Source organism: Apus apus, chromosome 6 (genome assembly GCF_020740795.1).
Source record: "Apus apus isolate bApuApu2 chromosome 6, bApuApu2.pri.cur, whole genome shotgun sequence".
Lineage (NCBI taxonomy): Eukaryota > Metazoa > Chordata > Aves > Apodiformes > Apodidae > Apus > Apus apus.
The window spans coordinates 24,209,532-24,232,761 of NC_067287.1; the positions used below are offsets into that span (position 1 = coordinate 24,209,532).

Here is a 23,230-nt window from a genome sequence, read left to right on the forward strand (position 1 = left end):
AAATCATACCTCCTGAACTGATTGAATATGCCAAAAAAACAGTACAACAAAAGTCTGGATGGTTCTAGTTGAGAAAACATTTGACACCTCTGCACTGCAATTCATTTTTAGTACATCTCTCTTGCATTTTAGATATCACAGCATACAATGAAAAATCAATTTAAAATGAGATTGATTTTAAAAAAACCCAAACCCTTCCTTATGATCATAGTCATGGTGGCATGTACCTTTAGCATGTGGAGCTCCTGTTTTTTTAGGTAGAGCAGTAGGCACTTTCTCCTCTGGGACAGCCCTCTCAGGCATCTCAGGCACTTCAAAGATATTAGTGCATTTAATTTTACAATTACAATACAACTAACATAAATACAGAGATTGAAACACAGAAGACATCAGAAATGTACTGAAGTAACAATTTGGCATACATAATCAGTGTGACTTGTTTAGCAAGAATCATTTAAATCGTCAGTTTTGAAAAGGCAGATCAGAAGAGGTTAAGATAATACTTAAGAAGGTTAGCTGTGTTTATCTTCTATTCATGATAATGTGTACCTCTGACTGATGGAGGGTTTGATTTTTCAGGAACAGCTACAGGAATTTTTTCTTCTGGGACAACCTTTTCGGGCATTGCAGGCTCTTTAAAGATATTAGTATCTTTTAGTTACATGTATTAAGCTTTAAAATGAGCAGTGAAACATAGTGTACTCAAGAAAAGAAAAAGAGATCCAATTCATAAGAGATACCTTTAGTCCGTGGAGCTGCTCGTTTTTTAGGTATAGCAGCACACTCTTGCTTTTCAGCCAGCGCAGCTGGTGGTGGCTCCACATGTGCCAAAACAGGCTCTGGTTCTTTGAATGCTGCTTCAGGCTTTGATTTTCGAAGTTTCATAGAAGGCTCTAGTTTTTGGGGTGCTAAATTTGGTTCTGGTTCCTCAGGCACCATGACAGGTTCTGACTTGCAGGGTGCCAAAATAGGCTTCGATTTTCTGGATACCGAAATAGGAGTTGATTTTTGGAAATCTGCAACAAACCCTATTTCTTCAGGTGCTGTAACAAGCTCTGTTTTCTGGTGTGGCATATAAGGTTTTGGTGTGGGGGGCACCACAACACCCTCTAATTTTTGGGTTGATGCAACTCTTTTTGACTTCTCAGGTGCCACAGTGAGCTCAGGTTCCTCTGGGGCCACAAATGTTTCTGGCTTTTGGGCTTCTAAAATAGGCTTGTGTTTTGAGGGCAACACAGCATGCTTTAGTTTTTGTGATGCCACACCAGGCTTGAGTTCCTCAGGTACCTCATCAGATTCTGGTTTCTCAGGCACCATAGCATGCTCTGTCTTCTGGGTTGCCAAAACAGTCTTGGACTCCTGAGATATAACAACATGCTGTAGTTTTTGGGGTGCCACAACAGGCTTTTGTTTTCGGGCCACTGTAGCAGGTTCTGGTTCTTGACATTCTACCTCTTGAGGCTTCAGTTTTGGGGGTTCTGCAATAGGCTTGGGTTTTCTGGAAACTGGAACAGGTACTTTCTTTTCTGGGAAAGTTGTCTTGGCCACTTTATATACATAAAAGATATTAATTCTATATTTAACAACTGCTTAGACAATCATACCAAATTTAAGTGAGTCATAAAACATAAAAACATATTTATAGTGAAAGCGTTAGAAACATATCAGCTATTAATAATTAATGTTGGCCTTTTTAAGGATTAATATATCACACTTTGGCTTTCCTGTCTTTTCTCTCAGATGTGTACAAACATCCCACCCCCAAGCCTCATGCTCCCATATGCAAGTACACACATTCACTGATAGCATAACTTCAGGTGTAAGTAAAATCCATTATAATTATAAGCAGAATGAACAGGACAAAATATATTAATAACACTGCAGGTAAGAAGCTGAAGACTCTTTAAAGAATTATCAGTCTTGGAACCTAGTTTTTTCTTGGTGGAGCTTCTGGTATTTAAAGTACACTGATATCTTCTACCCTTAGGGTACTTTCTTTTCTTCTACTATTATAACTTTGAAGATATTAGTTCCAATTTTTTTCATGAACTCAAGAGGGTAGAATAGTAAGAATACTCCAAAATAGTAAGAACTGAAGCATAAAATACAGCCAATTCAGAGATCCAAGATTTGTCACTGTTCTTCAAGAAGATCCACATGTTTGTTTCACGCACATATGCAAATACATAGAATAATTATAATTTAGAATCTCAAAAAATAGAAGGCCTAGAAAATCAGAGTGCTAATAAGAAGAGGAAGATTGCTGCTTTTGTTATTTTATTAGGGTTGAGATTTACCTTTCTCTGGTAGTGGTTCTGGTTCTTCATGTGCAGCCTCTTGTTCTGGAGCAACCACAGGTTCTGGTATTCTAGGCACAGGTAGTTTCTTTTCTGGAGCAACTTTCTTTGGCACCTCAGGTTCTTTAAAGATATTTATTTGTTTTACTTTCACGAATTTGAAGAACAGGAATTAAAAAGAAGAGAATAGCTCCAAGGTGAAAATTGTCTAAGAGCATCAGAAAAAAAAATACCCCTTAGAAATAATCTGGTTTTTTCATCTTGCATGACACTCACTACTTATAGCCATTATTGCTTACTTGGAGCTATTCACAAGTGAAAAAAGACAACACAATTTGTAACATTTATAAATATCAAAATATTAAAAAAGAGGGTAACACGAACTAAAAATAGATAATATCTAGAGAAACATCAAAATTTCTGTGCAATTTTATCAGTATTGAACATGTACCTTTAGGTGGTGGAGGTTCTGGTTTTTTCGGAACTTCAATGTGCACTTTTTCTTCTGAAACCACTTTTTTGGGCACTTCAGGCACTTTAAAGAGAGTAATTAATTTTATTTGTATGAAATTCAAATATATTTCTGCACTATGAAGTTAGTAAAACACTAAGAAAAAACTCAGGGACATCAAAACTATCAGTGGCTTTGGATGTGAATATCAACATTTTTCTTGTTGACAGAAAATTCTCTCTGATGTCTCACTGAGGTACAGATTGAAAAACTACAAACTGAACAACCAAAATATTGTACTGAACAGTTATACTAAACATACATTACAAATGTTACCTTAGACAACTAAAAGTTGTTTTTTCATTAGTGTGTACAGCAGTTACCTTTAGTTGGTGGAGGTTCTGGTTTCTTTGGTACTTTAATCTCTTCTGGGACCTCTTTCTTTGGTACCTCGGGCACTTGAAAAATATTGATTGCTTTTACTATAAGAATTTAATACATAATACTAAAGCATAACAGCAGAACAGTATTAGTGGGAATACTAGTTACCAAGATCTGTTTTTTCACATTCGTTCAGTAGAAAAATATTTGACAATGGAAGAAAATTCTAACAAAGGTCTTGTGTATTGTCTTCTATAGTATTAAAACAATAAAAAAGTGATCTTTTAGATTCTGTTATTTTTTTCATAATGACAAGTACCTTTAGTTGGTGGAACTGATGGTTTTTTAGGCTCTGCAACTGGCATTTTCTCATCGGGGACTTTCTTGGGCACTTCTGGCACTTTAAAATTAATAATTATGTTAATATTAAGAATTAAAAGAAATTTAAATAGCATTAAAGTGGAATTGAAACAAACAAAAAAGGACACCAGGTAACATCAAGTAAACACAACGCCCTTTACCAAATAGGCTTTTTCCTCTGAATCTTGAGAGTCATTTGAAAAGAGTAAAGAGGATGATCCCAAAAATTAAATACAAAAAACAGAGTATACAAGAGAGAAAGCTGGGGAAATATTATAAAAAAGATCTTATCTGTGAAAGTAAGAAAATTTATTGCCATGGTTTCATTAATGAAATATACCTTTAGCTGTTGGTACTTCTGGCTTTTTAGGCACAGCGACTTTGATTTTCTCTTCTACAACTACTTCCTTGGGTGCTTCAGGCACTTTAAGGAAAGAGATTATTTTCAGTTATCATCTGGAATTTTACAGCTATGTTCAAAACTTTTCAATAGAAATTGCAAAGTGGGGAAGTTCTTAATGCAGCCATTGATTTTACATGTTTATTGAGGTAAGGTTCCTTTATGTCCCTGTGAATTCTGAGGAAACACCTCAGAGCCTTTTGGAGTTTGATCTCCTACGTTACATTATTTTTCTAATATGTTCAACCGCTTCCCAAATCTCCACTTGACAAAGGCTGCCATTGTCTGTTCTGTATTCCTTGTCACATTTTTCTATGAGCGATGACTTCTTGGTAGCAATTTTTCATCTATGCACCGAGGGCTTTCTCTCATATTAGACATCTGTAGAATTATTTTTTACTTTGGAATTACTAAATTCTCTTTTGGGGCTAATATTTACTGCCAGTTGGGAGTATTTCAGATCACAGAAGCCTTATTTTCTCTAAGATTTTTGCTGTGGTTCTCAAGTATCAGTCTCATCTCTGCCCAGCAACATCAGTATTTCTGACACACTGGTACACTGATTAGAGCTGAGTCAAAAAGAGTAATTTTCAGAACAGTAGCATATATAGAACTGTGGGTACAGAAAACAAAAGTAACAGGACAACACAAACAAACAATCAAAAACTTATCTGCATAATCAAGGTAGAAGTGTTTCTCTCTTCCAAATTTTAGTTATCTGTAGTGCAACATACCTTTGGCTGGTGGTGGTTCTGGTTTTCTGGGCACAGCAGTGGGTACTTTCTCTTCTGGAATTTTCTTGGGCACCTCTGGCTCTTTAAATAAAAAAAAAACCACATTTTTTGTTATATTTAAGGCATTTAAAATATTCACATTATTAAGAAGAAATAGTACCACAAGAAGCATACCAGGAAGAAATGTATGATCAGCTATAAAAAGAGGTTTATCATGCAGAAAATATTGTATAATATTACATAATTCTAGGAGTTTTTTAGACATGAGAAAAAAAGGGTGATTTTTTTCTCTTACTATAAACCCTACTGCCCAAGAGAAAGCGAAAACTCCTCATCAGAGAGTCACTATTACTGATATATAAGCTTTGAGTGGTGTTACTCTTGACTTCTGAGTCACAGCAACATTTAGTTTCTCTTCTGAAACAGATTTCTTAGGTAACTTGAACACTTTAAAGATATTAGTGCACTTGTAAGAATTACAAAAATAAAACATAGAATACAGACATGTAAGACAAAACAAGCAGATGTATAAGGATATTCTGACAACAGCTAAATCTTTTTAAAAGTCTCTTTGGTTCTATCCCTGGCAAATAACAGTTTGAAACGACTTTGTGGGGGATCTTTCGTCATGCAGTAGTGACATGCTACACAAACTGCCAGTTCAGACAGACTTCTGTAAGATCTGAATTAATTGTAACAGGTAGTTTCTGTGCATAATGCTACTCCCATTCAAAATTAACCAAACTGACCCCTAAGTTTGACATAAGCAATGAGAAAAAGGAAGTGTATATACTTCTTGTTTGAGCATTAGAATTTCTGAGTCTGTTTACAGTACCAATAATTGCTCATGAAATGAAAACATTTGGTGACTCAACTGGAGTTTTCATTTCCTTTAGTTCCTTTGACTAGTTTCTGATATATTTTCTGTGCCATCACAGTAAATTGGTTTGGGTAGAAAAACAAACAACTAATATTTAATGATTTAACAACAACAAAAAATGGACAGAAGAAACTTGAAGAAAAGGAGAAGGAAAGAATAAGATGACCTATAGCTTTTGCTGGTGAAGCTTCTGGCTTTTTAGGCAGAGTGACAGCGTTTTCTTCAGGAATCTTTGGCACTTGAAAAATGTTTACTGATTTTTATTTAAATTTTATGGCTTAAAGACAAGGGGAAAAGGGACACATACAACATAAAAGGGACAAATCTGACACAAGTGGACCATGAACTATTAAATCAGAAATTATGTAAGAAACAGAAAAGAGGCTATCAGCAACAGGCCTCAGTTCTGTTAGGCTTTAGTACCTTTAGACGGACGAGTGTCTGGTCTTTTAGGCACAGGAGTAGATTCTGCTTTTTTAGGCACAGAAATAGGCACTTTTTCTTCTGGAACAGTTTTCTTAACAGCCTTGGGCACTTTAAAGATATTAGTTCATTTTAAGAAATTATATAGAATAAAAAGAGAAGTGAAAAAGCCCCCAAAATTGTAATGTAAGTAAGGTACTAGAAAAATGAACACAAATATTAGTTACATTGAACAAGAACTAAATGATGAACAATTTAATATTCCTGGAGTTCATGACTTTGCAAATTGCAGGAAGAGATCACAAGGAAGATATATACCTCCAGGTGTTGGAACCTCTTCTTTTCTATGAACAGTAGAAATTTCTTCTTCTATGTGCATCTCCTCATAAACTTCATGCACTTGAAAGATATTAGTTTAAATGTTTAATTAAACTAACAATAACTTCCAAAAAAAAGACAACGAGAAAGACACAGAACAAGTACAATCAAATATTCAAGCTCATCCTAAAATACACAGATCCATTCTATATCTACCCTAAAATTCAGGATTCTTTGAAATGAGTGAAGAAAAAAAATCTCATACTCGACCCTGATCTGACCTCTGCAGCTTGCCAGAAGAAAGATCTGTGGTATGTCTTAAACTGAGCTATTTCCTTGAGTGCAAGAGACAGGCCCTGTCTAAGCAGAGTCCCTTGCAATTATTTCTTTTGCACATAAAGCTAATTTTCTTACTAAGAACAACTGCAGGTGAAGTAACTTTCAATATTTTAAAAATTAATTAATTTTATACTGCTGCAGCTAACTGAAGATGGTAGCAAAACTCTCGTTTATGGTAGGAAGAATGTTCTCAAAATACTTCAAATATTTAGATATAAAAACATATTTTTAATCCTTAAAGTCCTACTAATAATGTATTGTACCTGTAACGTGTAGAGCTTCTTCTTTAGGTAAAGCAGGAGATATTTTTTCTTTGTGGACAGCTTTCTTTGGTACTTCAGGAACTTAAAAATATTGGTTTATTTTAGAAATTTGCACTGGGAAATAAGTAGTACAGTTTTATAAAAAAATAAAAAATTTTACTAGAACTATATGAAAATACATGGTATTAACCTGTGAATACAACTGAACAACTTCACTTTCTGGAGTTCATTAACTAGTTTTTCTAATTCCTAGTGCTTACATGTCTGAATTTAACCTTTGCTGAAAATACGGTAGTTAGGTTTTGTTGGTTTTTTTCTTAGCAAATGATCTTTATGAATTCTGGCAATTTAAAGGGTTTTTTTTAAAATTTCAAAATTACCTATGAAAACAAGGCAAAACTCCAGTGCAATTAACTAAATGTTATGTCTCAACATAGAGAGTTCTTCAGCACTGGGATTTCATTACAAAAAAATGATCCTATGAAAAAAAAAAAAATTATGGCTTTTTATTTTGTCCTGATTTAAAGTCTTACTGTAATCTTGATTTATTAAAGTCCTAACATGATTGCAAAGAGTGCTTCTCCACAATCTTTTAGATTTTATTTTTTAAAATATATTGTCAGAGAAAGTATTTTGGGAAGTAGAGCATGAAAAATATAGGACTAATCCTTGGCCTTGCTATGAATTTCCTGTCTACTAAATGTCTTCATATATGTCTAATTTTGTCTTCTTAACTTTTAAATTCTTGATGCAGAATGCATCAATCTGAGTAGCTGCTAACACAAGACAAAAGTAAACACTTACAGAAAACACGCCTTGAATTTTTTTTCCTGAATGATTAATTATTCTGTCTTAGTAACTGCTCATTATTTTAACTCTTTGTAGATGGTTTTAGAATGTTTATGTTTTTATTCTCTGATATCCTTATATGTATGCTATCTTTCTAGATAAAACAAATAAGCAAACAGTCTTTACAACAAGAGATCAAATGGAAGAAAACAGTGTATAGGGCACCTGGTCATGTTGTTCAAGAAAATCAAGCATGTTGTTTCTCTCACTGGCTACCTCACTTTTGAAAGAGACTAGAGACAATCCTTTTGGTGGTCATGTACCTTTAGCTGGAGAAGCTGCTTCTGATGGCACAGCAGCAGGTATTTTCTTCAGTGGGACGGTTTTCTTTATCACTGCAGGTACTTCAAAGATATTACATTTTTTTAAGGACATTATGGTATACAAAATGTAAGTAACAAAGAAGCAATGACAGACATAGCATGAAGTTAACATTAGAATTAACACATTAAATAACAGAATAGCACTAATGGAATTATGAAGATTAATAACTAATACGTAGGGACACATTGCTTTATAGGTTGCTTGAACAGCTGTTGTACCTCTAGTTGCTGGAGCCTCTGGTTCTCTAGGAATAGTAAAAGGGACTTCTTCTTCTGTTGGAACTTCTCCATAAACTTCAGGCTCTTTAAAGATATTAGTTTATTTTATTTATTTAATATTATTTATAAGACAAGATTAGAAAAACAACTTACAATGCAAAATGCAGACATATATAGGGACAGAGAGATGTTTGTACATAAATTTTTTGATTATCTAATTTCAGCCTGATCATTCACCTTCTATTGCTAGAAGTGACCATTTCCAGCTAGTAAAATATGAGTTTACAGGAAAAAGTAATTTTATTTTCTAGTTACTTAGTTCTGTGTATTAGATAAAAATTGTAATTGAATTTCACGTGTCCTCATCTGGCGTTAATTATCTACATCCCAGTTAAAAAATTAATTAAGTCTTGGCTTAAACCAGTGTCTACTTAAGTTCATTTCTTTGGTCCAATGTGGCTAAAGTGCTTTTCTGGACCAGAAACTTAGTTTTTCTTTTACTTACATTTCTCTATCCAGAAAATAACATTTTTTTAAATGCTAAACTATAATTAAACTTGGAGATCTCAAAAACATAGATAGAAGTTACTTTTAAATAATTTAAATTATTTGATTGAAGATGTCTCATATTTTACAGAACAATCTGCAGCATGAAGTGATACATTCTCTGCGATTTTCTGCTCAGTAGATGTGTTGTTGATGTACCTTCATACAAAGGAGGCTCCTCTTCTTTAGGAACAATGGTGTGTATTTTCTCTTCGAGGACAGCTCTCTTATGAAACTCGGGAACTTCAAAGATATTAGCTTTCTTTTAGTAATCTCAAAATAATTTTCAACTTTAAAAATCCCAAATAGAAATAAAACCAGAAAACTAAGTTCCTTTGAGTTCCCAAATACTGTGCTTTTTTGAGAATGAAATGTTACACAGTTTTAAAGCTGGCTTGATGGAACAATTAATTATGTGCAGAAATTTTATAGTTTCTGCTCTCAAAAAGCATAAATAATTTGCTTTTCTCAGTGTATCATAATGTTTTTCCTTCAGGTATGTGTAACGACTTGAATGGTCTTAACTTACTAGCTCTTGCCCTATCACTCCTTTACCAATAGCATGACCAATACATTGGCTTGAAAACCCCAGTTTAAACTAAATTCTATCTACATTAGAAAATAAATTTACTGAAGGTTTGCATACTGGTAGTGCAAGTAGCCATACCTCTTCAATATGTTTTCATTCATAAACCAATGTATTTGCTGTTTAGCACCTCTATAGTACATATCTGAAATGTTTGTGTCAGAGTTTTCATTCTATCACCTAGAGCTGAATCTGCACACAGAGGCTACATACACTTGCCATGGTGTGAAGAGCATGAGGATCATTTTAGAAGATGTTAGTTGGGAAAAATGATGCTAATATTTCCTTTCCATAAAATCTCATATCAAACGTTCCTTTACCTTTCACTGGTGGAACTTCTATTTCAGATGTGTGTGTAGGCTTCTTTTCTTCAGGGACAGTTCTTTGGAGCACAGCTGGTCCTTTAAGATATAATTTACTTTTAGGGCCTTGAGTGCTATTTGGAAGAAGTTAGAAAGAAGAAGGGCAAATCTCACAAGGAAGATTAATGATTAAACAACAGAGGATGAAATGCTTCCTGAATGAAAATCTATGTTAATTTTGAGGATTAGACAGAAGAATAACATATAACAAAAATACTACTGAAAGATGCCCATACACTTGGATGGTGCAATCTCCTTTTTTAGAAGAAATAAAAATTTTCTTTCTTTCTGAACTACTTTAATATGTAGCTTAACACCAGAACACACATTTTTTGAAGAGACTCACATACTTTCAACAAATTACTTGAAATCAACAGGCAAAAAAAAGACTCAATCACAAGCAGTTGAAAAAAACACTGTGGGGACACAAGACATATATATGTCTTTATCAACAAATAATGAAGGCAAAAGACTGAAACCAGAGTTCATGATTCATGAGAACAATGCAGACGAAGTATACCTTTAGCTGGTGGAGGAATTTCCTTTTTAGGAACCACAGGTAGTACTTTTTCTTTTGGAACAGGTTTCTTCAGCTTCACTGGCACTTTAAAGACATTGGTATTTTTTTAAGAACTTTTGCAGTATCAATATCATGTAAGAACAGAAGTTAAACAAAAAGCAAACTATTTAAAGAGTAAAAAAAAATTAGAAAAATACAAAATACACTCTCTTCAATTACTATTGAGTGATGACCTTTTAAGCCACCCATTTGGACTATTTTGCTTGGATTCACATAGCTAATCTTCAGTATTCACTGAAACAAAACCACTGGTTTTCTTGGGTGAATTTGTGGCTGGGATAAGCCATAACAATTAAGTTTCATGAACTATCAGCTCTAATTAATGCCAGTTTGGAATATGGTAAGGTTTTAATTTCCTGTCATCTAACTCCAAGTCCTAATGCAAAAGAAAAAAAAAAAGCAAAAAAAAAAAAAGCACCTTATACCCAGTGACTTAATTCTGTTAAATTTGTAGAAAAAACTACTATAAAGTTAGCACAAAATGAATTTCTGGTAAAGTGCTCTGAAGAGACAATTACACAACTCCAGACTAGTAGAGAAATTCTATGAGTATCCACTGACAAATGCAATTCATTACACCTATCTTCTGTAGTCCTGATCCAGATAACACCTCTTAAGATGATATGGCACTCCAGAACACCACATAGTTGAAGAAGAGTTATGTAGGAAACTGTAATTTCACTGACATGGCAATATAACTCAACAGACTTGTATTAATTTATTTATCTGCTTGTTTTCAATGAGTAGCTATAAAATGTCACTGACATTGTGACAGCAAAAATTAAGTCTTGAAGGTCCTGCCTGTACTTCCTTTGTCCTCAGAAAATAATTTGTCTAAGTTTCAATTTATTAGAGAAAGACTATTTTTTTAGTAACTTAATCCCTGTTTTGTGAAAGAAATTTGAGGTTCTAGCAGTCAAACCAGAATAGTTAAATTACTGGATTTGGGGATTCAGAGACTCAGGAAGAAGTTTGTGTTTTAAAATTTATCTAATAGGTGATGTACCTTTAGCTGGTGGAGCTTCTTTTTTAGGAACAGGAACAGGTGTTTTTTCTTCTGGAAGAGGTCTTTTAGGCACCTCAGGCACTTAAAAAAATTATTTCATGAAGGATTTAAAGTTATTTATGAGGAATTACACAGATAATTTACAAAGACAGCAAGCAGAGCAATCACTAATTTGTAGGGGAACCATCTCATAATTTATGCAGAGACAAGTGAACAGTAACTTATCTCAGAGTACTTGAGCAATGAAAACTAAGGAATATCAGCATACATCTTTCTGGTACAATTTAGATGCACTTTCTGTTTGGTGTGAGTGATCCTATGGTCATAAATTTAAATTATGGTAAGGAAGGTCCTACACTATTTTTAACATCTTTGTAACTAACAGGAGCTAAACTGGGCAAACAAAACAAATATATATATATATATATAAAAATATATATATAAAAAAATAATCATTTCAGGCTGAAGCTGAACTGCATGAGAAAATTATAATTTACTTTGTGTCATATCTACACTAGCTCACTCTTGGACAGTCAGATGGGGAGTCCTCCCTTTCCACTCTGAAGGGAAGAACTCTTTAGGACAGAACAGGAGAGGAACAATCTTTGAACTGATTTCTCTTTACCAGCAACATATGAGTACAAACAAGGAAAAATATAAACACCCAAAGGAGGCTTAAGCAGTAGGTCAACAAACTATAAGAACGAAGAAATAATGTTTTGATGTACCTATGGCTGGTTGGATTTCATAAGCCTCCTCATATACTTCCTCATATTTCTCATAGATCTCTTCCATCTCCTTAAACTGATATTTTTCATAGACATCTTCTTTCTCCTCAGCCTCCTCTTTATATTCCTGTTCCTGAATCTCCTTATATCCCTCAGGTTCTTCAGGTTCCTCATATGCATCAATTTCTTCAGTTTCCTGAACCTTCTCAAACTCTTCAATACTTTCATATGTCTCATACTTCTCATACTCTTCGTATGCATACTCATACTTCTCAGGAGCAGGGACTTTTTCTTTCCAGACAAGTTTCTTGGATACTTCAGGCACTTTAGAAACAGTATTATTATTGTTACTTTTTTTTTTTTTTTTTCAGTTAGTCAAGACAACTACATAGAACAGAAAATGTACATGATAACCACAAGCATAAGTTACATTAAAATATAAGAACATGCTCCTGAAACAGTATAATCAGTATATATACTATAGAAGATCTTAGGAATGAGGAGGTAAAACAAATAGAGGAATAAGAAGAAATGTATCTGTACCTTTAGTTGGTGTTGGTTCTTTGGGTTTGGGCACAACAGCAGGCACTTTCTCTTCAGCAACTGCTCTTCTATGCACCTCAGGGACTTTAAAAATATGGATTTCTTTTAAGATTTTAAAAAAACCAACACCCAACACCTCAAAGCATTATAAGTAAAAAAGCACAGGAAACAAAGCTTTATGGTTCTACAATGTGAACATGATAATGAAGAGTTTTAACATAAATTCAAGCAGAAATCTCATACAACGAAGACAAAAGTTACAAAGAAGAAAGTCAAGAGTGTTTTTAGGATAAATATTAATTATAATCAGGAGTACATGTATACCTTTTGCAGCTGGAACCTCCACTTTTTCAGGGAGGGCAAAAGGTATCTTTCCTTCAGGAGCATCCTTCTTAGGCATCTTAGGTACTTTAAAGATAGGACCTAACTTTAGGGTTCTTTTGCAGAATTTTGAAACAGACACAAACCCAGAAGTTTACAAACAGCAGGACAGAAATGTACAAACAAATAAATACTATAGAGGGAAGACACAACACATATACTAAAATGTCCCTTGCTAAACTCAACTTGTATGAAGAATGTCATCTATTAATGATAACAGCATTTTCAAACTGCAATACCTTTGGCTGGTGGAGTCGGCACCTTTTTAGGAACAGGTTCTTTCTTTTCAGAAACAGGTTTCTTAGGCACCTCTGGCACTTTAAAAACATTTTAAGAATGTCATCCACCAGTAGCATGAGAAAGACAACAGAAAACATATACAAACAGACATGATGAAATAAGAACTGATCTGCAGAATATATTTTAAACATTTAAAGATGAAACAGAAATGAAACCAAAATACACTGTATAGACAGGCAGATTTCCTGAACAAAACAGAGCTTTTTTTTTTTTTATATAAGAATTTGACAGGAACTCTGAGACATCAATAAAGACAGACAGTGGGGACACAAAACTGACATAAATTTAAGAAACAAAATACAATAGACACCAAATGAGAATAACAACACATTGTTTTCCTAGGTATTAATTTCTGTACCTTTTGCTGGAGGAAGCTCCGGTTTCTCAGATAGGGGTACAGGTAGTTTTTCTTTTGGGATAGGTTTCTTAGGAACCTCTGGCTCTTTAAAGATATTATTGTACAAGCACATTTTTAAGTTACACTCAAAGCATTAAAAACATAGAAAAAAAACATGAAACAAGGTCCCCCAAAAGATCATTAAGATTTACTTACAACATAGACCAAGAAATAAAGATCAATTTTAATGAACCCAAGAGATCTCATGAGCAATTTGTGAGAAAAGATCTTGTACCTTTTGCTGGTATAGTTTCCTCTGGAATAATTTCCTCTTCTTCTTCCTCAGGAACAAAAATGGGAACTTCTTCAGGCACAACTTTCTTTGCCATCTCAGGCACTTTAAAGATATTGTTTTAAGAACTTTACTTTCACAATATCACAAAGAAAAATTCATAACATAAAACACAAAGACACCAGCTCTCAAGTAACAATAGTAATAAAAATAGGGGTAACTCTATTAGCTATTTTTGACTCCCTAAAAACTGCTAAGTACAATTAGTTTGTAAGGATTATATGTAGATTAGCTCTTTTGCCTAATTATTAGCATCTCATTTTTTGTGTAAAAATCTTTTCCAGTGTCTGGTTTGTTGTTTTTTGTTGTTTTTTTTTTCCTAAAAACCTCAGTTGCTGAGGTAGAATTTGCTCAGCACCAAGGGGTGGCCTCTGTAATTGTCTGCCTCCATCTTGAATTTCACATTTAGGGTATATCTTGTGGTTATTTATACAGTCTGTTGTGATTTTTTTTTTTAATATAATATATAATAATATATGTTTACATAAGATAATCATATGCTTTAGCTAAAAGGCTTTTAGCATATGCTCAGGGTACATGTCAGAATGATCTCCCTGAATTGAATAATTTCCAGGTAAAGGCCCATAAAATACTATTCCAGGTATTATGTTTAAACAAAATGTAAATTAATTTAAGCATTAGTTCTGAATAATGATATTACAATGGATTATTTCATTCACAGAAATGACTTAAAATGAAAAACAAATAGATGAGTCAAGGCCTGATTCTTAGCCTATTGAAATACAGCAAAATAAACAATGAAGGGTTGCCTGAGACCTGGCACTGCTCACCAGAGCGGAGCAGCATGGTGCTAGAACCAAGGATCTGACTTTACATAAATATAAATTGATTTTTAAAATGAGATTCCGTTGAAATATGAAAACGTAAGAGAGAGGAACTATCTATATGCACTATGACGTGATATACCTTTTGCTGGTGGAATTTTCTTTACTTTAGGAACTGCAACAGGTACTTTTTCTTCTGGAACAGCTCTCTTGGGAACCTCTGGCACTTAAAGATATTGTTTTGATAAGATATATGTAATTAAACTTAGAGTATCAGAACTACTAAAACACAGAACAAAGTCACAAAGACAAGATGAAGAAAACTCCACAAGGGTAACAAAGGTATTGGTTCAGCTTAAAACAATCAATAAAGATGAAGGTCTTTTAACTGACTGAACAAAACTGATGATTTTCAAGAAGAAATGGTGTACCTTTTGTTGGTGTTTCTGGGACAACTTCCTCTTCCTCTTCTTCAGGAACCAAAATATGTACCTTTTCATGGGGAGGTCTTGGTATTTCTGGCACTTCAAAAATAGCATTTAGTTGTGGCAAATGTAGACACAACATCAGAAACTGAGACACAACATACGCAGAAGCTGAAGAGTATGAATTAGCAAGCACATTTGTCACAAACTGCTACAATACTTACATTGTAATAACAAACATACAAAAACAATGAGAAGCATCATCTACACGTTCAGTTATAAGAAGAGATACCTTTGGCTGGTGGAGTTTCTGGCTTTTTATGTACAGGAACAGGTACTTTCTTTTCTGGAACTTTCTTGGGCACTTCAGGCACTTAAAAGATATTTTTGTTTAAGAAATTAATTATTGATAAAACATAAAACATAGTAAAATGACAAATGTAAAACTGGTATTAAGATGACTACACATATATGGGAAAATTGAATTATGAAAGATAACGTTGGTTTTATCCATAGATTTATGTATCAATATAAACTAAAAAACATACAGACCACAGCATTACAAATTGGCACAGTAAGTCTTGCTATTTAGGTACGTTGTTTATCCTTTGGAGCATCTTTTTGTTGAAACAGCAAGTAATTTTAAATTAGATACATAAAATCCGAAAGACAGACACAATATAAAACATACAAATTTTTGAAGTGTAGAATAAGTACAGCACCCATGACTAACAGAAACAGCCACAGTACAGGTTAAACATGGATCAGTGAGTCGTTCAGTATCAAACACAGTACGATGAAGAATAGGACTGTTATTTGCAGAATTATAAAACTGAAGAAACAAAACTAGAACTATGCAGTTGAACCAGAAACTGGTGTACCTTTGGCTGGTGGAGTTTCTTCCACTTTTTTAGGTGCTGGGACAAGTACCTTCTCTTCTAGCACAGGTTTCTTTGGTACTTCAGGCACTTGAAAGATATTACCGTAGTTTAAGGATTTAATTTTTGAACCAGAAGGTAAAGAACAATGATATGACTCAATAAAGTGAATGACAGAAAGATAAACTGTCAAGAACAGAAAACTCTCTTCCCTCTACATTATGTTAAAGAGGAAGAGTGAACAAAGACCAATTTAAAAATACATATTTTTAAACACATTCAGTCAAGAGTTGATATACCTTTGGCTGATGGAACTTCCTTCTTTTTTGGTACAGGAACAGGAACCCTTTCTTCTGGCACAGGTTTCTTTGCCACTTCTGGAACTTTGTAAGATATTATAAATGTAGATTGGTATAAATCAAAAACACGATGACATACAAGACAGTGACAACAAACAAGTGAACAAAAATACAAAGAACCACAACTCTTAAAAGGAACAAACCTTTTACTATCCAAGTGTTTAAAACAAGTGAGAAGATAAATGAAATCTAGAAGACCTACAAAGCTAATTACAAGTTCATATACCTTTAGCTGGTGGAGCTTCCTTCTTCGGCACTTGGACTTTCTTTTCAGGTACAGGTTTCTTTGGCACCTCAGGCACTTAAAAAACATTTTTTGGATAAAAAATAGTTCACAAGCTATTCAAAACAGAAATTAAACAAAAAAAGGCAGCAGCACAAACATTTAATATAAAGAGCCCCCTCCAAAAAAGAATAGAAAAGAGTAATGATCAGTAATCAAGGCATCAAAAAAAAACCCCTGTGAAATAGATATTCAGAGGATGCCTGCTGACATAAAGAGACAATATATACCTTTTGCTGGAAGAGCTTCTTTTTTCTTCAGAATAGGTATTTTTTCCTCTGGAACAGGCTTCTTGGGAACCGCAGGCACTTGAAAGATACCATTAATATTTTAGGAACTTACCTCTAAAACAACAGGAACTTAAAATGCAAACAAGCATCACAAAAACATACGCAAAACATAGTTACAATTTAACATGGTTTGACAAAACAAACAGGAAACAGACTATATTAACTGCTGTTATGTCCATTCTCCCTGCTGAATCACTGAGGCCACCAATAAAAATGTTTTTAACTTAAATCAAAAGATTGAGTTAAGACAGAGTTTGACTTTTTAGAACCTGCTATTAAAGATAAAGAACTTCTTCCCTGGTGGGGAAGCATACAAAAATACAGATTTTTTTCCTCTAGTTTTTGGATTTTTGTTACAAACATTGTAATAAACAACTCTTTGGGTATTTAGTGCATTTACTACTTTTCTTTATTTTCCCCTGGAGCTATGATCCAAACACTTCTCAGGCATGTAATAGGCTGCATCTGGTATGCTGAATAAGGCAATTTTGTATATATATTGAATATCTATTGCTGATTACATTTTCCTACTCAGGAATTTCCAAGGCTTACTACACATCAGAAAAAAGCACATCAAGTTTCTCAATCAATTTACTTCAAACATGGTATTATGGACACATTATAAGTACCCAGCAGTTCATAATACATTTTTTTTGGGTAATAGTAAAATTGTGAGTGATTTACTTAGATGAAAAAAAAAATCCTGACTCTGCCAAGATCAACAGATTTTCTGTATAACTGCAGTGAGAAACGGTTTCATCTAAAATGTATGAATGTTTTTTGTACTCCAAACCCCCGAAATAGCCATACACATTGTGTGATGACAGGAGTGTAATCCCACTGGCTCTGAGCATAGTGAGGAAAATTTGGAGCACACATGAATTATACTTAATTACTATGATAGAGTAAAAAGAAATTTTAGCTAGCCCTAATCTTCCTTTTCAGGATTAACCTGGCTTTTGCAGGTTACAGTCTGGCCTTTTCTTTATTAGGAAAAATGTGCTAATCTACATGTCAAACTTCTCGTGCAAACAGTGTTAAATATAATTTTGGCATTCATTAATTAGTCAAAAGATATTCTTAATTTCTTTTTGGGGAAGAGACACTACGGAATTATTTGAACTTTAAGTACTCTTAGATTATTATTTAATTTTGGAATGTTGGATATAATTAGTCTACATTTTTATATTAAGACAGAAAAGTTTTATTAGCGAGATCTTGGCATGAACTAGTTCTCTCTAAGCAGTGAACAGAATGCTCATCCTGCATTAACAATGTTGAAAATATACATCAGTACCTCAAAATTAAGCCTAAGGAAAACACCTACAATCAAGAGTACTGAAATATAGCAATTTAATACAGCTTTTATATCTTTGCTTTTCATTAAAATATATTATTTCATTCAATAAATAAATAAACAACTATAGAGTTTTTGAAGATTCCTGAGAGGAAGTCAAGGTGACTTGTGTTCCTTAATCACTTATTTTCAAGTATCCTACCTATTTTCTAGATGAATGTATTTTTTGTCTGTGATTGCAGAATTCTTATAAACATTTCTAAGCTCTTCAAACACAGTCTGATGGTAAAATTGGACCCCAGAGGAGGATGAAATACAGCTCAGTTAAATTTTCTGAGTGGGTTACACAGACTTTTGGAAAGAGGAATAAACACATATGACATGAAACTTTTAAATGTATAGAGGCAATAGTAAAGAGTACACATAAAGCCATCACACACTTTCTAAACTATATACTAATCATTGAACATCTTGGAAAAGGCACACTGTAAAGCACACTCAAACATATTAAAACAAAACTTTGGTACATTAACAGAATTAAAAGATACTACTTTTTCTCACACAAATCCTAAAATTAAAGTATACCTCTAACTGGTGGAGGAGCCTCCTCTTCATACGGGGGAGCTTCTAACTCTTCCTCCTCATATTCAGGACCTTCCTCTTCATAATAAGCAGCTTCTTCTTCATAACCTGTGACTTCCTCCTCTTCATATTGTGGAACTTCTTCATACTGAGGAACTTCTTCCTCATAGTGACTAACTTCTTCATAATGGTGGACTTCCTCCTTGTAATGGATTACTTCCTTCTCATATCTGGTGGCTTCTTCCTCTTTGTATTTTGGAATCTCTTCTTCATACTGAGGAGCTTCAACATACACTTTTTCTTTTCGGACAACTGTCTTACGTACTTCAGGCACTTAAAAAGATATCAATTAAAAGAATCTTAAAATTTAGCACATAGATCTTACTAATAATAAGGATGACACGGCATTTTCAAATAAGAATTAAAACAAGGAAAGAACATGCCATAGAAAACAAATATGTATTCAGTGTACATGGGACATATAAGACATAAAAAACATTTATAACATATTTCAGTACTCTATCCAGTATACCTTTGGCTGGTGGTCTTGCAATTTTTTTTGGAGGATAAATTGGTACTCTTTCTTCAATGGTAGCCCTCTCCAGTACATCAGGCACTTAAAAGATACAGTACATTTACATTTAAGAAATTTTTTAAGTGTTTAAAAGCAAAAATATTCCTGAGAAGAAACACCAAAAGGTATCTTGTGAATAAACAGTTACATGGAAAAGACAAGTGTGCTTATTGACATGTAATTCTGAAAGTAATTTTAATGCTGTTCAGTTGAATAACAACGAAGATTTCAAGATCCTAATATATGCAACTGATACGATTCCTGCTTCATCCACTGCTGGCAGCAGTGAAGCTTGTTAACGGGCAGAACTCAAAGTCCAAATTCAACCAATCACAAAATCACAAAATCCCACTGTTCTCTGTGGCAGCAGCTCTCCACAGCAGTGACACTTTGCTCTACCTTGGTAATAAACAGATCAAGATTCCTCACTTACTGGTAACAAAAGATTTTCATATGAAACTCTAGATGAAGGGAACATACAGAGAAAACCTTTGTGAGTGACAGACAATGGATAAGGGTTCTGGGTTAATGAAAGGCAAAATATTTAATTGCTCAGTGAGGAAGGTATTTTTCCTCTTCTGTTGACTGCTTTACAAAGTAGCTTGTTGTTCAGGCATGGAAAGGAGCCATTCTGTACAAGAGCAGAAAAATTTCCAAAAGATGAAGGTGTGAATATGTTCAGTTTTCAAGATTTGTTCAGGAAAGAATGCACACTATGTTAAAACACCATATTCTCTTTCTCGTAACAGCAATGCATGAATCCTGTCTTCTGGGCAAGCGTCTTGGGAAATTTTTGATCAATATAGCTGAAAACTGCACAGAGTATCAGCTCAGCGTTTTGATGTCTGAAAGACTAGTAGACTTGCCAATTTAGAGAATAACTTTGGCATTTTGTTAACAGATTGGCAATCTTTTCTGATCTTCTTAAGAGATGGAATCTATTCAGTCAATGACAGACTTGAGAACTTCTGCCTGCTTTCTTCATGACAAGCTACAGTGAGCATATATGAGTGGCTGCACAAGTCTTGATGCTTGCTAGAGTGGGTGTTATTCTGGGGTAAATGTGAAGACTGACCAGCTCTTTAAATATTTTCTGGCAGAGCCCTGTTTGGTATTTAATATTAACTGCCAGATACATCTGCATTTGAAATCTTACACTAAAACTGCTTGGAACTGATAACTTCAATTGATTTTATAATAAAAACTGCATTGTGCATGAATGCCCTTGCAGGAAGCTCAAGTTCCTTTGGATTCTTTTGTCCTAGCTACAACCCCTCTATTTAATATCACATGGGAGAACTTTTTATATTTAATGTCCTGCTTTGACCCTTTTTTTTTTTTTTTTTTTTGCCAGACAAGACAGTGCATTACTCCTACCTTACAGAAAGCCAGTCAAATATCCTCTTTCATCCTCCTCCTGATCTGCCTGCCCTCCCATCATTCTCCAATAGAGAGACTAAGTAGATGATTTATCTTCACACTAATGTGGTTGCATTAATCTTTCATTATATTAATATGATAATGCTGTTGTCAACAGCAGCAGATATGAAAGTAGTAAGTATGAGGCATGTTGTGGCTCATTTTTCACAAATCAATAGATTGTGATAAGTGATACAGCAATTAATTTTCTTTCAAAGGAGTGGAACTTTGTTCAAAGCCCTTGTGCTGACAAGTCCAATATATGGGATTGTGTTAAGTGCCTCATTCAGGCAGGCAACAGATGAAAAGATGAAAAGACAAGTTTTCTTTTCAGAAGAAAGCATGTCGATGTAAATGTAGGAAAAGACTGCCTTGTTTCCCCTCAAAGGGAAGCACATACCTGTGTATGAAATCTCCTTTTCTGTGTGAAGAGAAACAGATACTTCCTCTGACATAGCCCAGTGTTCTTCTTCTGTTAGTACTTCAAAGACAGAGTCTAATGTTAATGTTTTTCTCTGGTGCAATATAATGTACAATAATAAATAGCCTATAACCCATTTGGGGTTTCTCAGAAAACTAGTTATTATTTCCTGACACCTCCCACACCCAGAGTAACTGGAAAAAAATGTCCCTAGTGCTTCTCAAAGACTCTATTAAGGTTCACTTGGGACTATAGTGGAACACAGTGGTGGACTTGGTAGTGTTAGTTGAACGGTTGGACTCGATCTTAAGGGTCTTTCCAACCTAAATGATTCAATGATTCTAGCATCAGAATGTCAAGAAAGGTGCCAGACCAGCAGGCTTGAAATTCTGGTGGCACTGCATGTGGACAGTCTGTTCACAGATTAATCCATGGGCAGGAGTACCTTCTGGTGGTGGAGAAACTTTTCTTTTTGGAACAGCAATGGATACTCTCTCTTCTCTGGCAATTTTCTTCGGTGCTTCAGGCACTTTAAAGATAGTAATTGTAAGAATACTAAGTTCTAAAAGAAATAACATACTTTCTGGAGTTCATACAAAAGAATTCTGGACAAACTATTATGGAGAAATAGTATATGTTCACATAGCAAAGATACAATAAACACAAAAATCACACCAGACATAGAAACATTAAGACATTTAAATTAAGAGAGAAAATGACCAGCTGAAGCTTTAATGCATATTAGCTAGATATGCATTAAACATTTTCAAGAGGTTTGGGGGGTTACAGGAATAAATTCACCAGATAAATTAGATACTTTGAAACACTGTGCAATTTTAGCAACAGCAGAAATATTGTTAAACATTAACATTCTAAAATAGTACGTATAATATTAATAAATACGTATATAGACCAAAACACACAAAAAAACCCCAGTATGTTCACGTCATTAATTAAGACAGAATGACTGAGATGAAGGATGATATAAATAATTGTTTCTAGGCTTTTCAGAAATGTAATTAAAACACAGAACACTACATATACAGGATACATAACAAAATCACTTTTCAAACACAAGAAAAATCATAGAAACAAAGGACATATTTCTAACTTTGAAACCCTTCATTGAATATTAAAACACTGATATTTTTTTCCTAAATGAGTTTATATTTATTTAACTTCTTCACTGAGTAAATGTCTTTGCTCAGCTTTCCTAAGGTCTTAGGCAGCCAAAGTGATCAATCAAGCTAAATAGCAGCTAGAAAATGCAAGGAATGTAGGTGTGTAACTGTTTTCTGTCATCTTCTGCATTGCTTTCCAGAGAAGAAGACAAGGTCTTTTAATTTATAATAATGTCAAGAGAGACTTGATTAAACAGGCAGATGGTGAGCACAATGCTCACAGACATCTGATATTTAGAAACCTTCTCTGCTTTCAAGAGAACTTTTATACCTTTAGCTGGTGGAGCTGCCACTTTGTGTGAAACTGGAACAGGTATTTTCTCTTCTGGCACAGGCTTCTTGGGCATTGCTGGCATTTTTTTAAGAAAACAAGTTTTATTTTAAAAGATCTTTAATTAAGCACAGTTTTTTAACATAATCAGATGACAAAAACACAATTGCAGAGACTCAACATTTCTTCAAGTAAAAAAAAAAAGACAGTAAACACTGAACGTTTCAGCTTATGTTAGACAATTACACATAAATATAAATCGGTATTCTGAAACAAGACTTCTATTGTGTAGCTTTGAAAACTGTATACCTCTTTTCGGTGGTGGCTCCTCTTTTTTAGCAACTGCAATCTTTTCTTCTGTGATAATTTTCCTGTGCACTTCAGTCACTTAAAAATAATAAGTTTAAGAATATTTAATCACAATAGTTGAAATGCAGACATAGTTAAGTTTTTTCTAATTAATCTGTTTTTGATTTTGGGGTTTGTTTTCTTTTTAAAGAAAATGCT

At 34.0% G+C, this 23,230-nt stretch overlaps 1 protein-coding gene across 1 annotated transcript in view; it reads right to left on the reverse strand.

Moving 5' to 3' along the window:
- TTN (titin) overlaps positions 1 to 23,230 on the reverse strand; it is a 240,899-nt gene that overhangs the window by 117,484 nt on the left and 100,185 nt on the right. The window contains exons 128-154 of the mRNA XM_051623291.1: positions 23,033 to 23,110; positions 18,861 to 19,190; positions 16,919 to 16,996; positions 16,632 to 16,706; positions 16,346 to 16,429; positions 16,050 to 16,136; positions 15,461 to 15,541; positions 15,175 to 15,339; positions 14,886 to 14,969; positions 13,876 to 14,003; positions 13,628 to 13,751; positions 13,209 to 13,286; positions 12,777 to 12,996; positions 12,589 to 12,656; positions 12,046 to 12,369; positions 11,318 to 11,398; positions 10,218 to 10,341; positions 9,690 to 9,805; positions 8,238 to 8,321; positions 6,245 to 6,325; positions 5,927 to 6,037; positions 4,624 to 4,704; positions 3,830 to 3,913; positions 3,449 to 3,529; positions 3,132 to 3,206; positions 2,749 to 2,832; positions 2,298 to 2,420 (exon numbers count right to left, since the gene is read on the reverse strand). Of these exons, the coding sequence (XP_051479251.1) occupies positions 2,298 to 2,420; positions 2,749 to 2,832; positions 3,132 to 3,206; positions 3,449 to 3,529; positions 3,830 to 3,913; positions 4,624 to 4,704; positions 5,927 to 6,037; positions 6,245 to 6,325; positions 8,238 to 8,321; positions 9,690 to 9,805; positions 10,218 to 10,341; positions 11,318 to 11,398; positions 12,046 to 12,369; positions 12,589 to 12,656; positions 12,777 to 12,996; positions 13,209 to 13,286; positions 13,628 to 13,751; positions 13,876 to 14,003; positions 14,886 to 14,969; positions 15,175 to 15,339; positions 15,461 to 15,541; positions 16,050 to 16,136; positions 16,346 to 16,429; positions 16,632 to 16,706; positions 16,919 to 16,996; positions 18,861 to 19,190; positions 23,033 to 23,110 (3,129 nt within the window). The remainder of the gene's footprint in view (positions 1 to 2,297; positions 2,421 to 2,748; positions 2,833 to 3,131; positions 3,207 to 3,448; positions 3,530 to 3,829; positions 3,914 to 4,623; positions 4,705 to 5,926; positions 6,038 to 6,244; positions 6,326 to 8,237; positions 8,322 to 9,689; positions 9,806 to 10,217; positions 10,342 to 11,317; positions 11,399 to 12,045; positions 12,370 to 12,588; positions 12,657 to 12,776; positions 12,997 to 13,208; positions 13,287 to 13,627; positions 13,752 to 13,875; positions 14,004 to 14,885; positions 14,970 to 15,174; positions 15,340 to 15,460; positions 15,542 to 16,049; positions 16,137 to 16,345; positions 16,430 to 16,631; positions 16,707 to 16,918; positions 16,997 to 18,860; positions 19,191 to 23,032; positions 23,111 to 23,230) is intronic.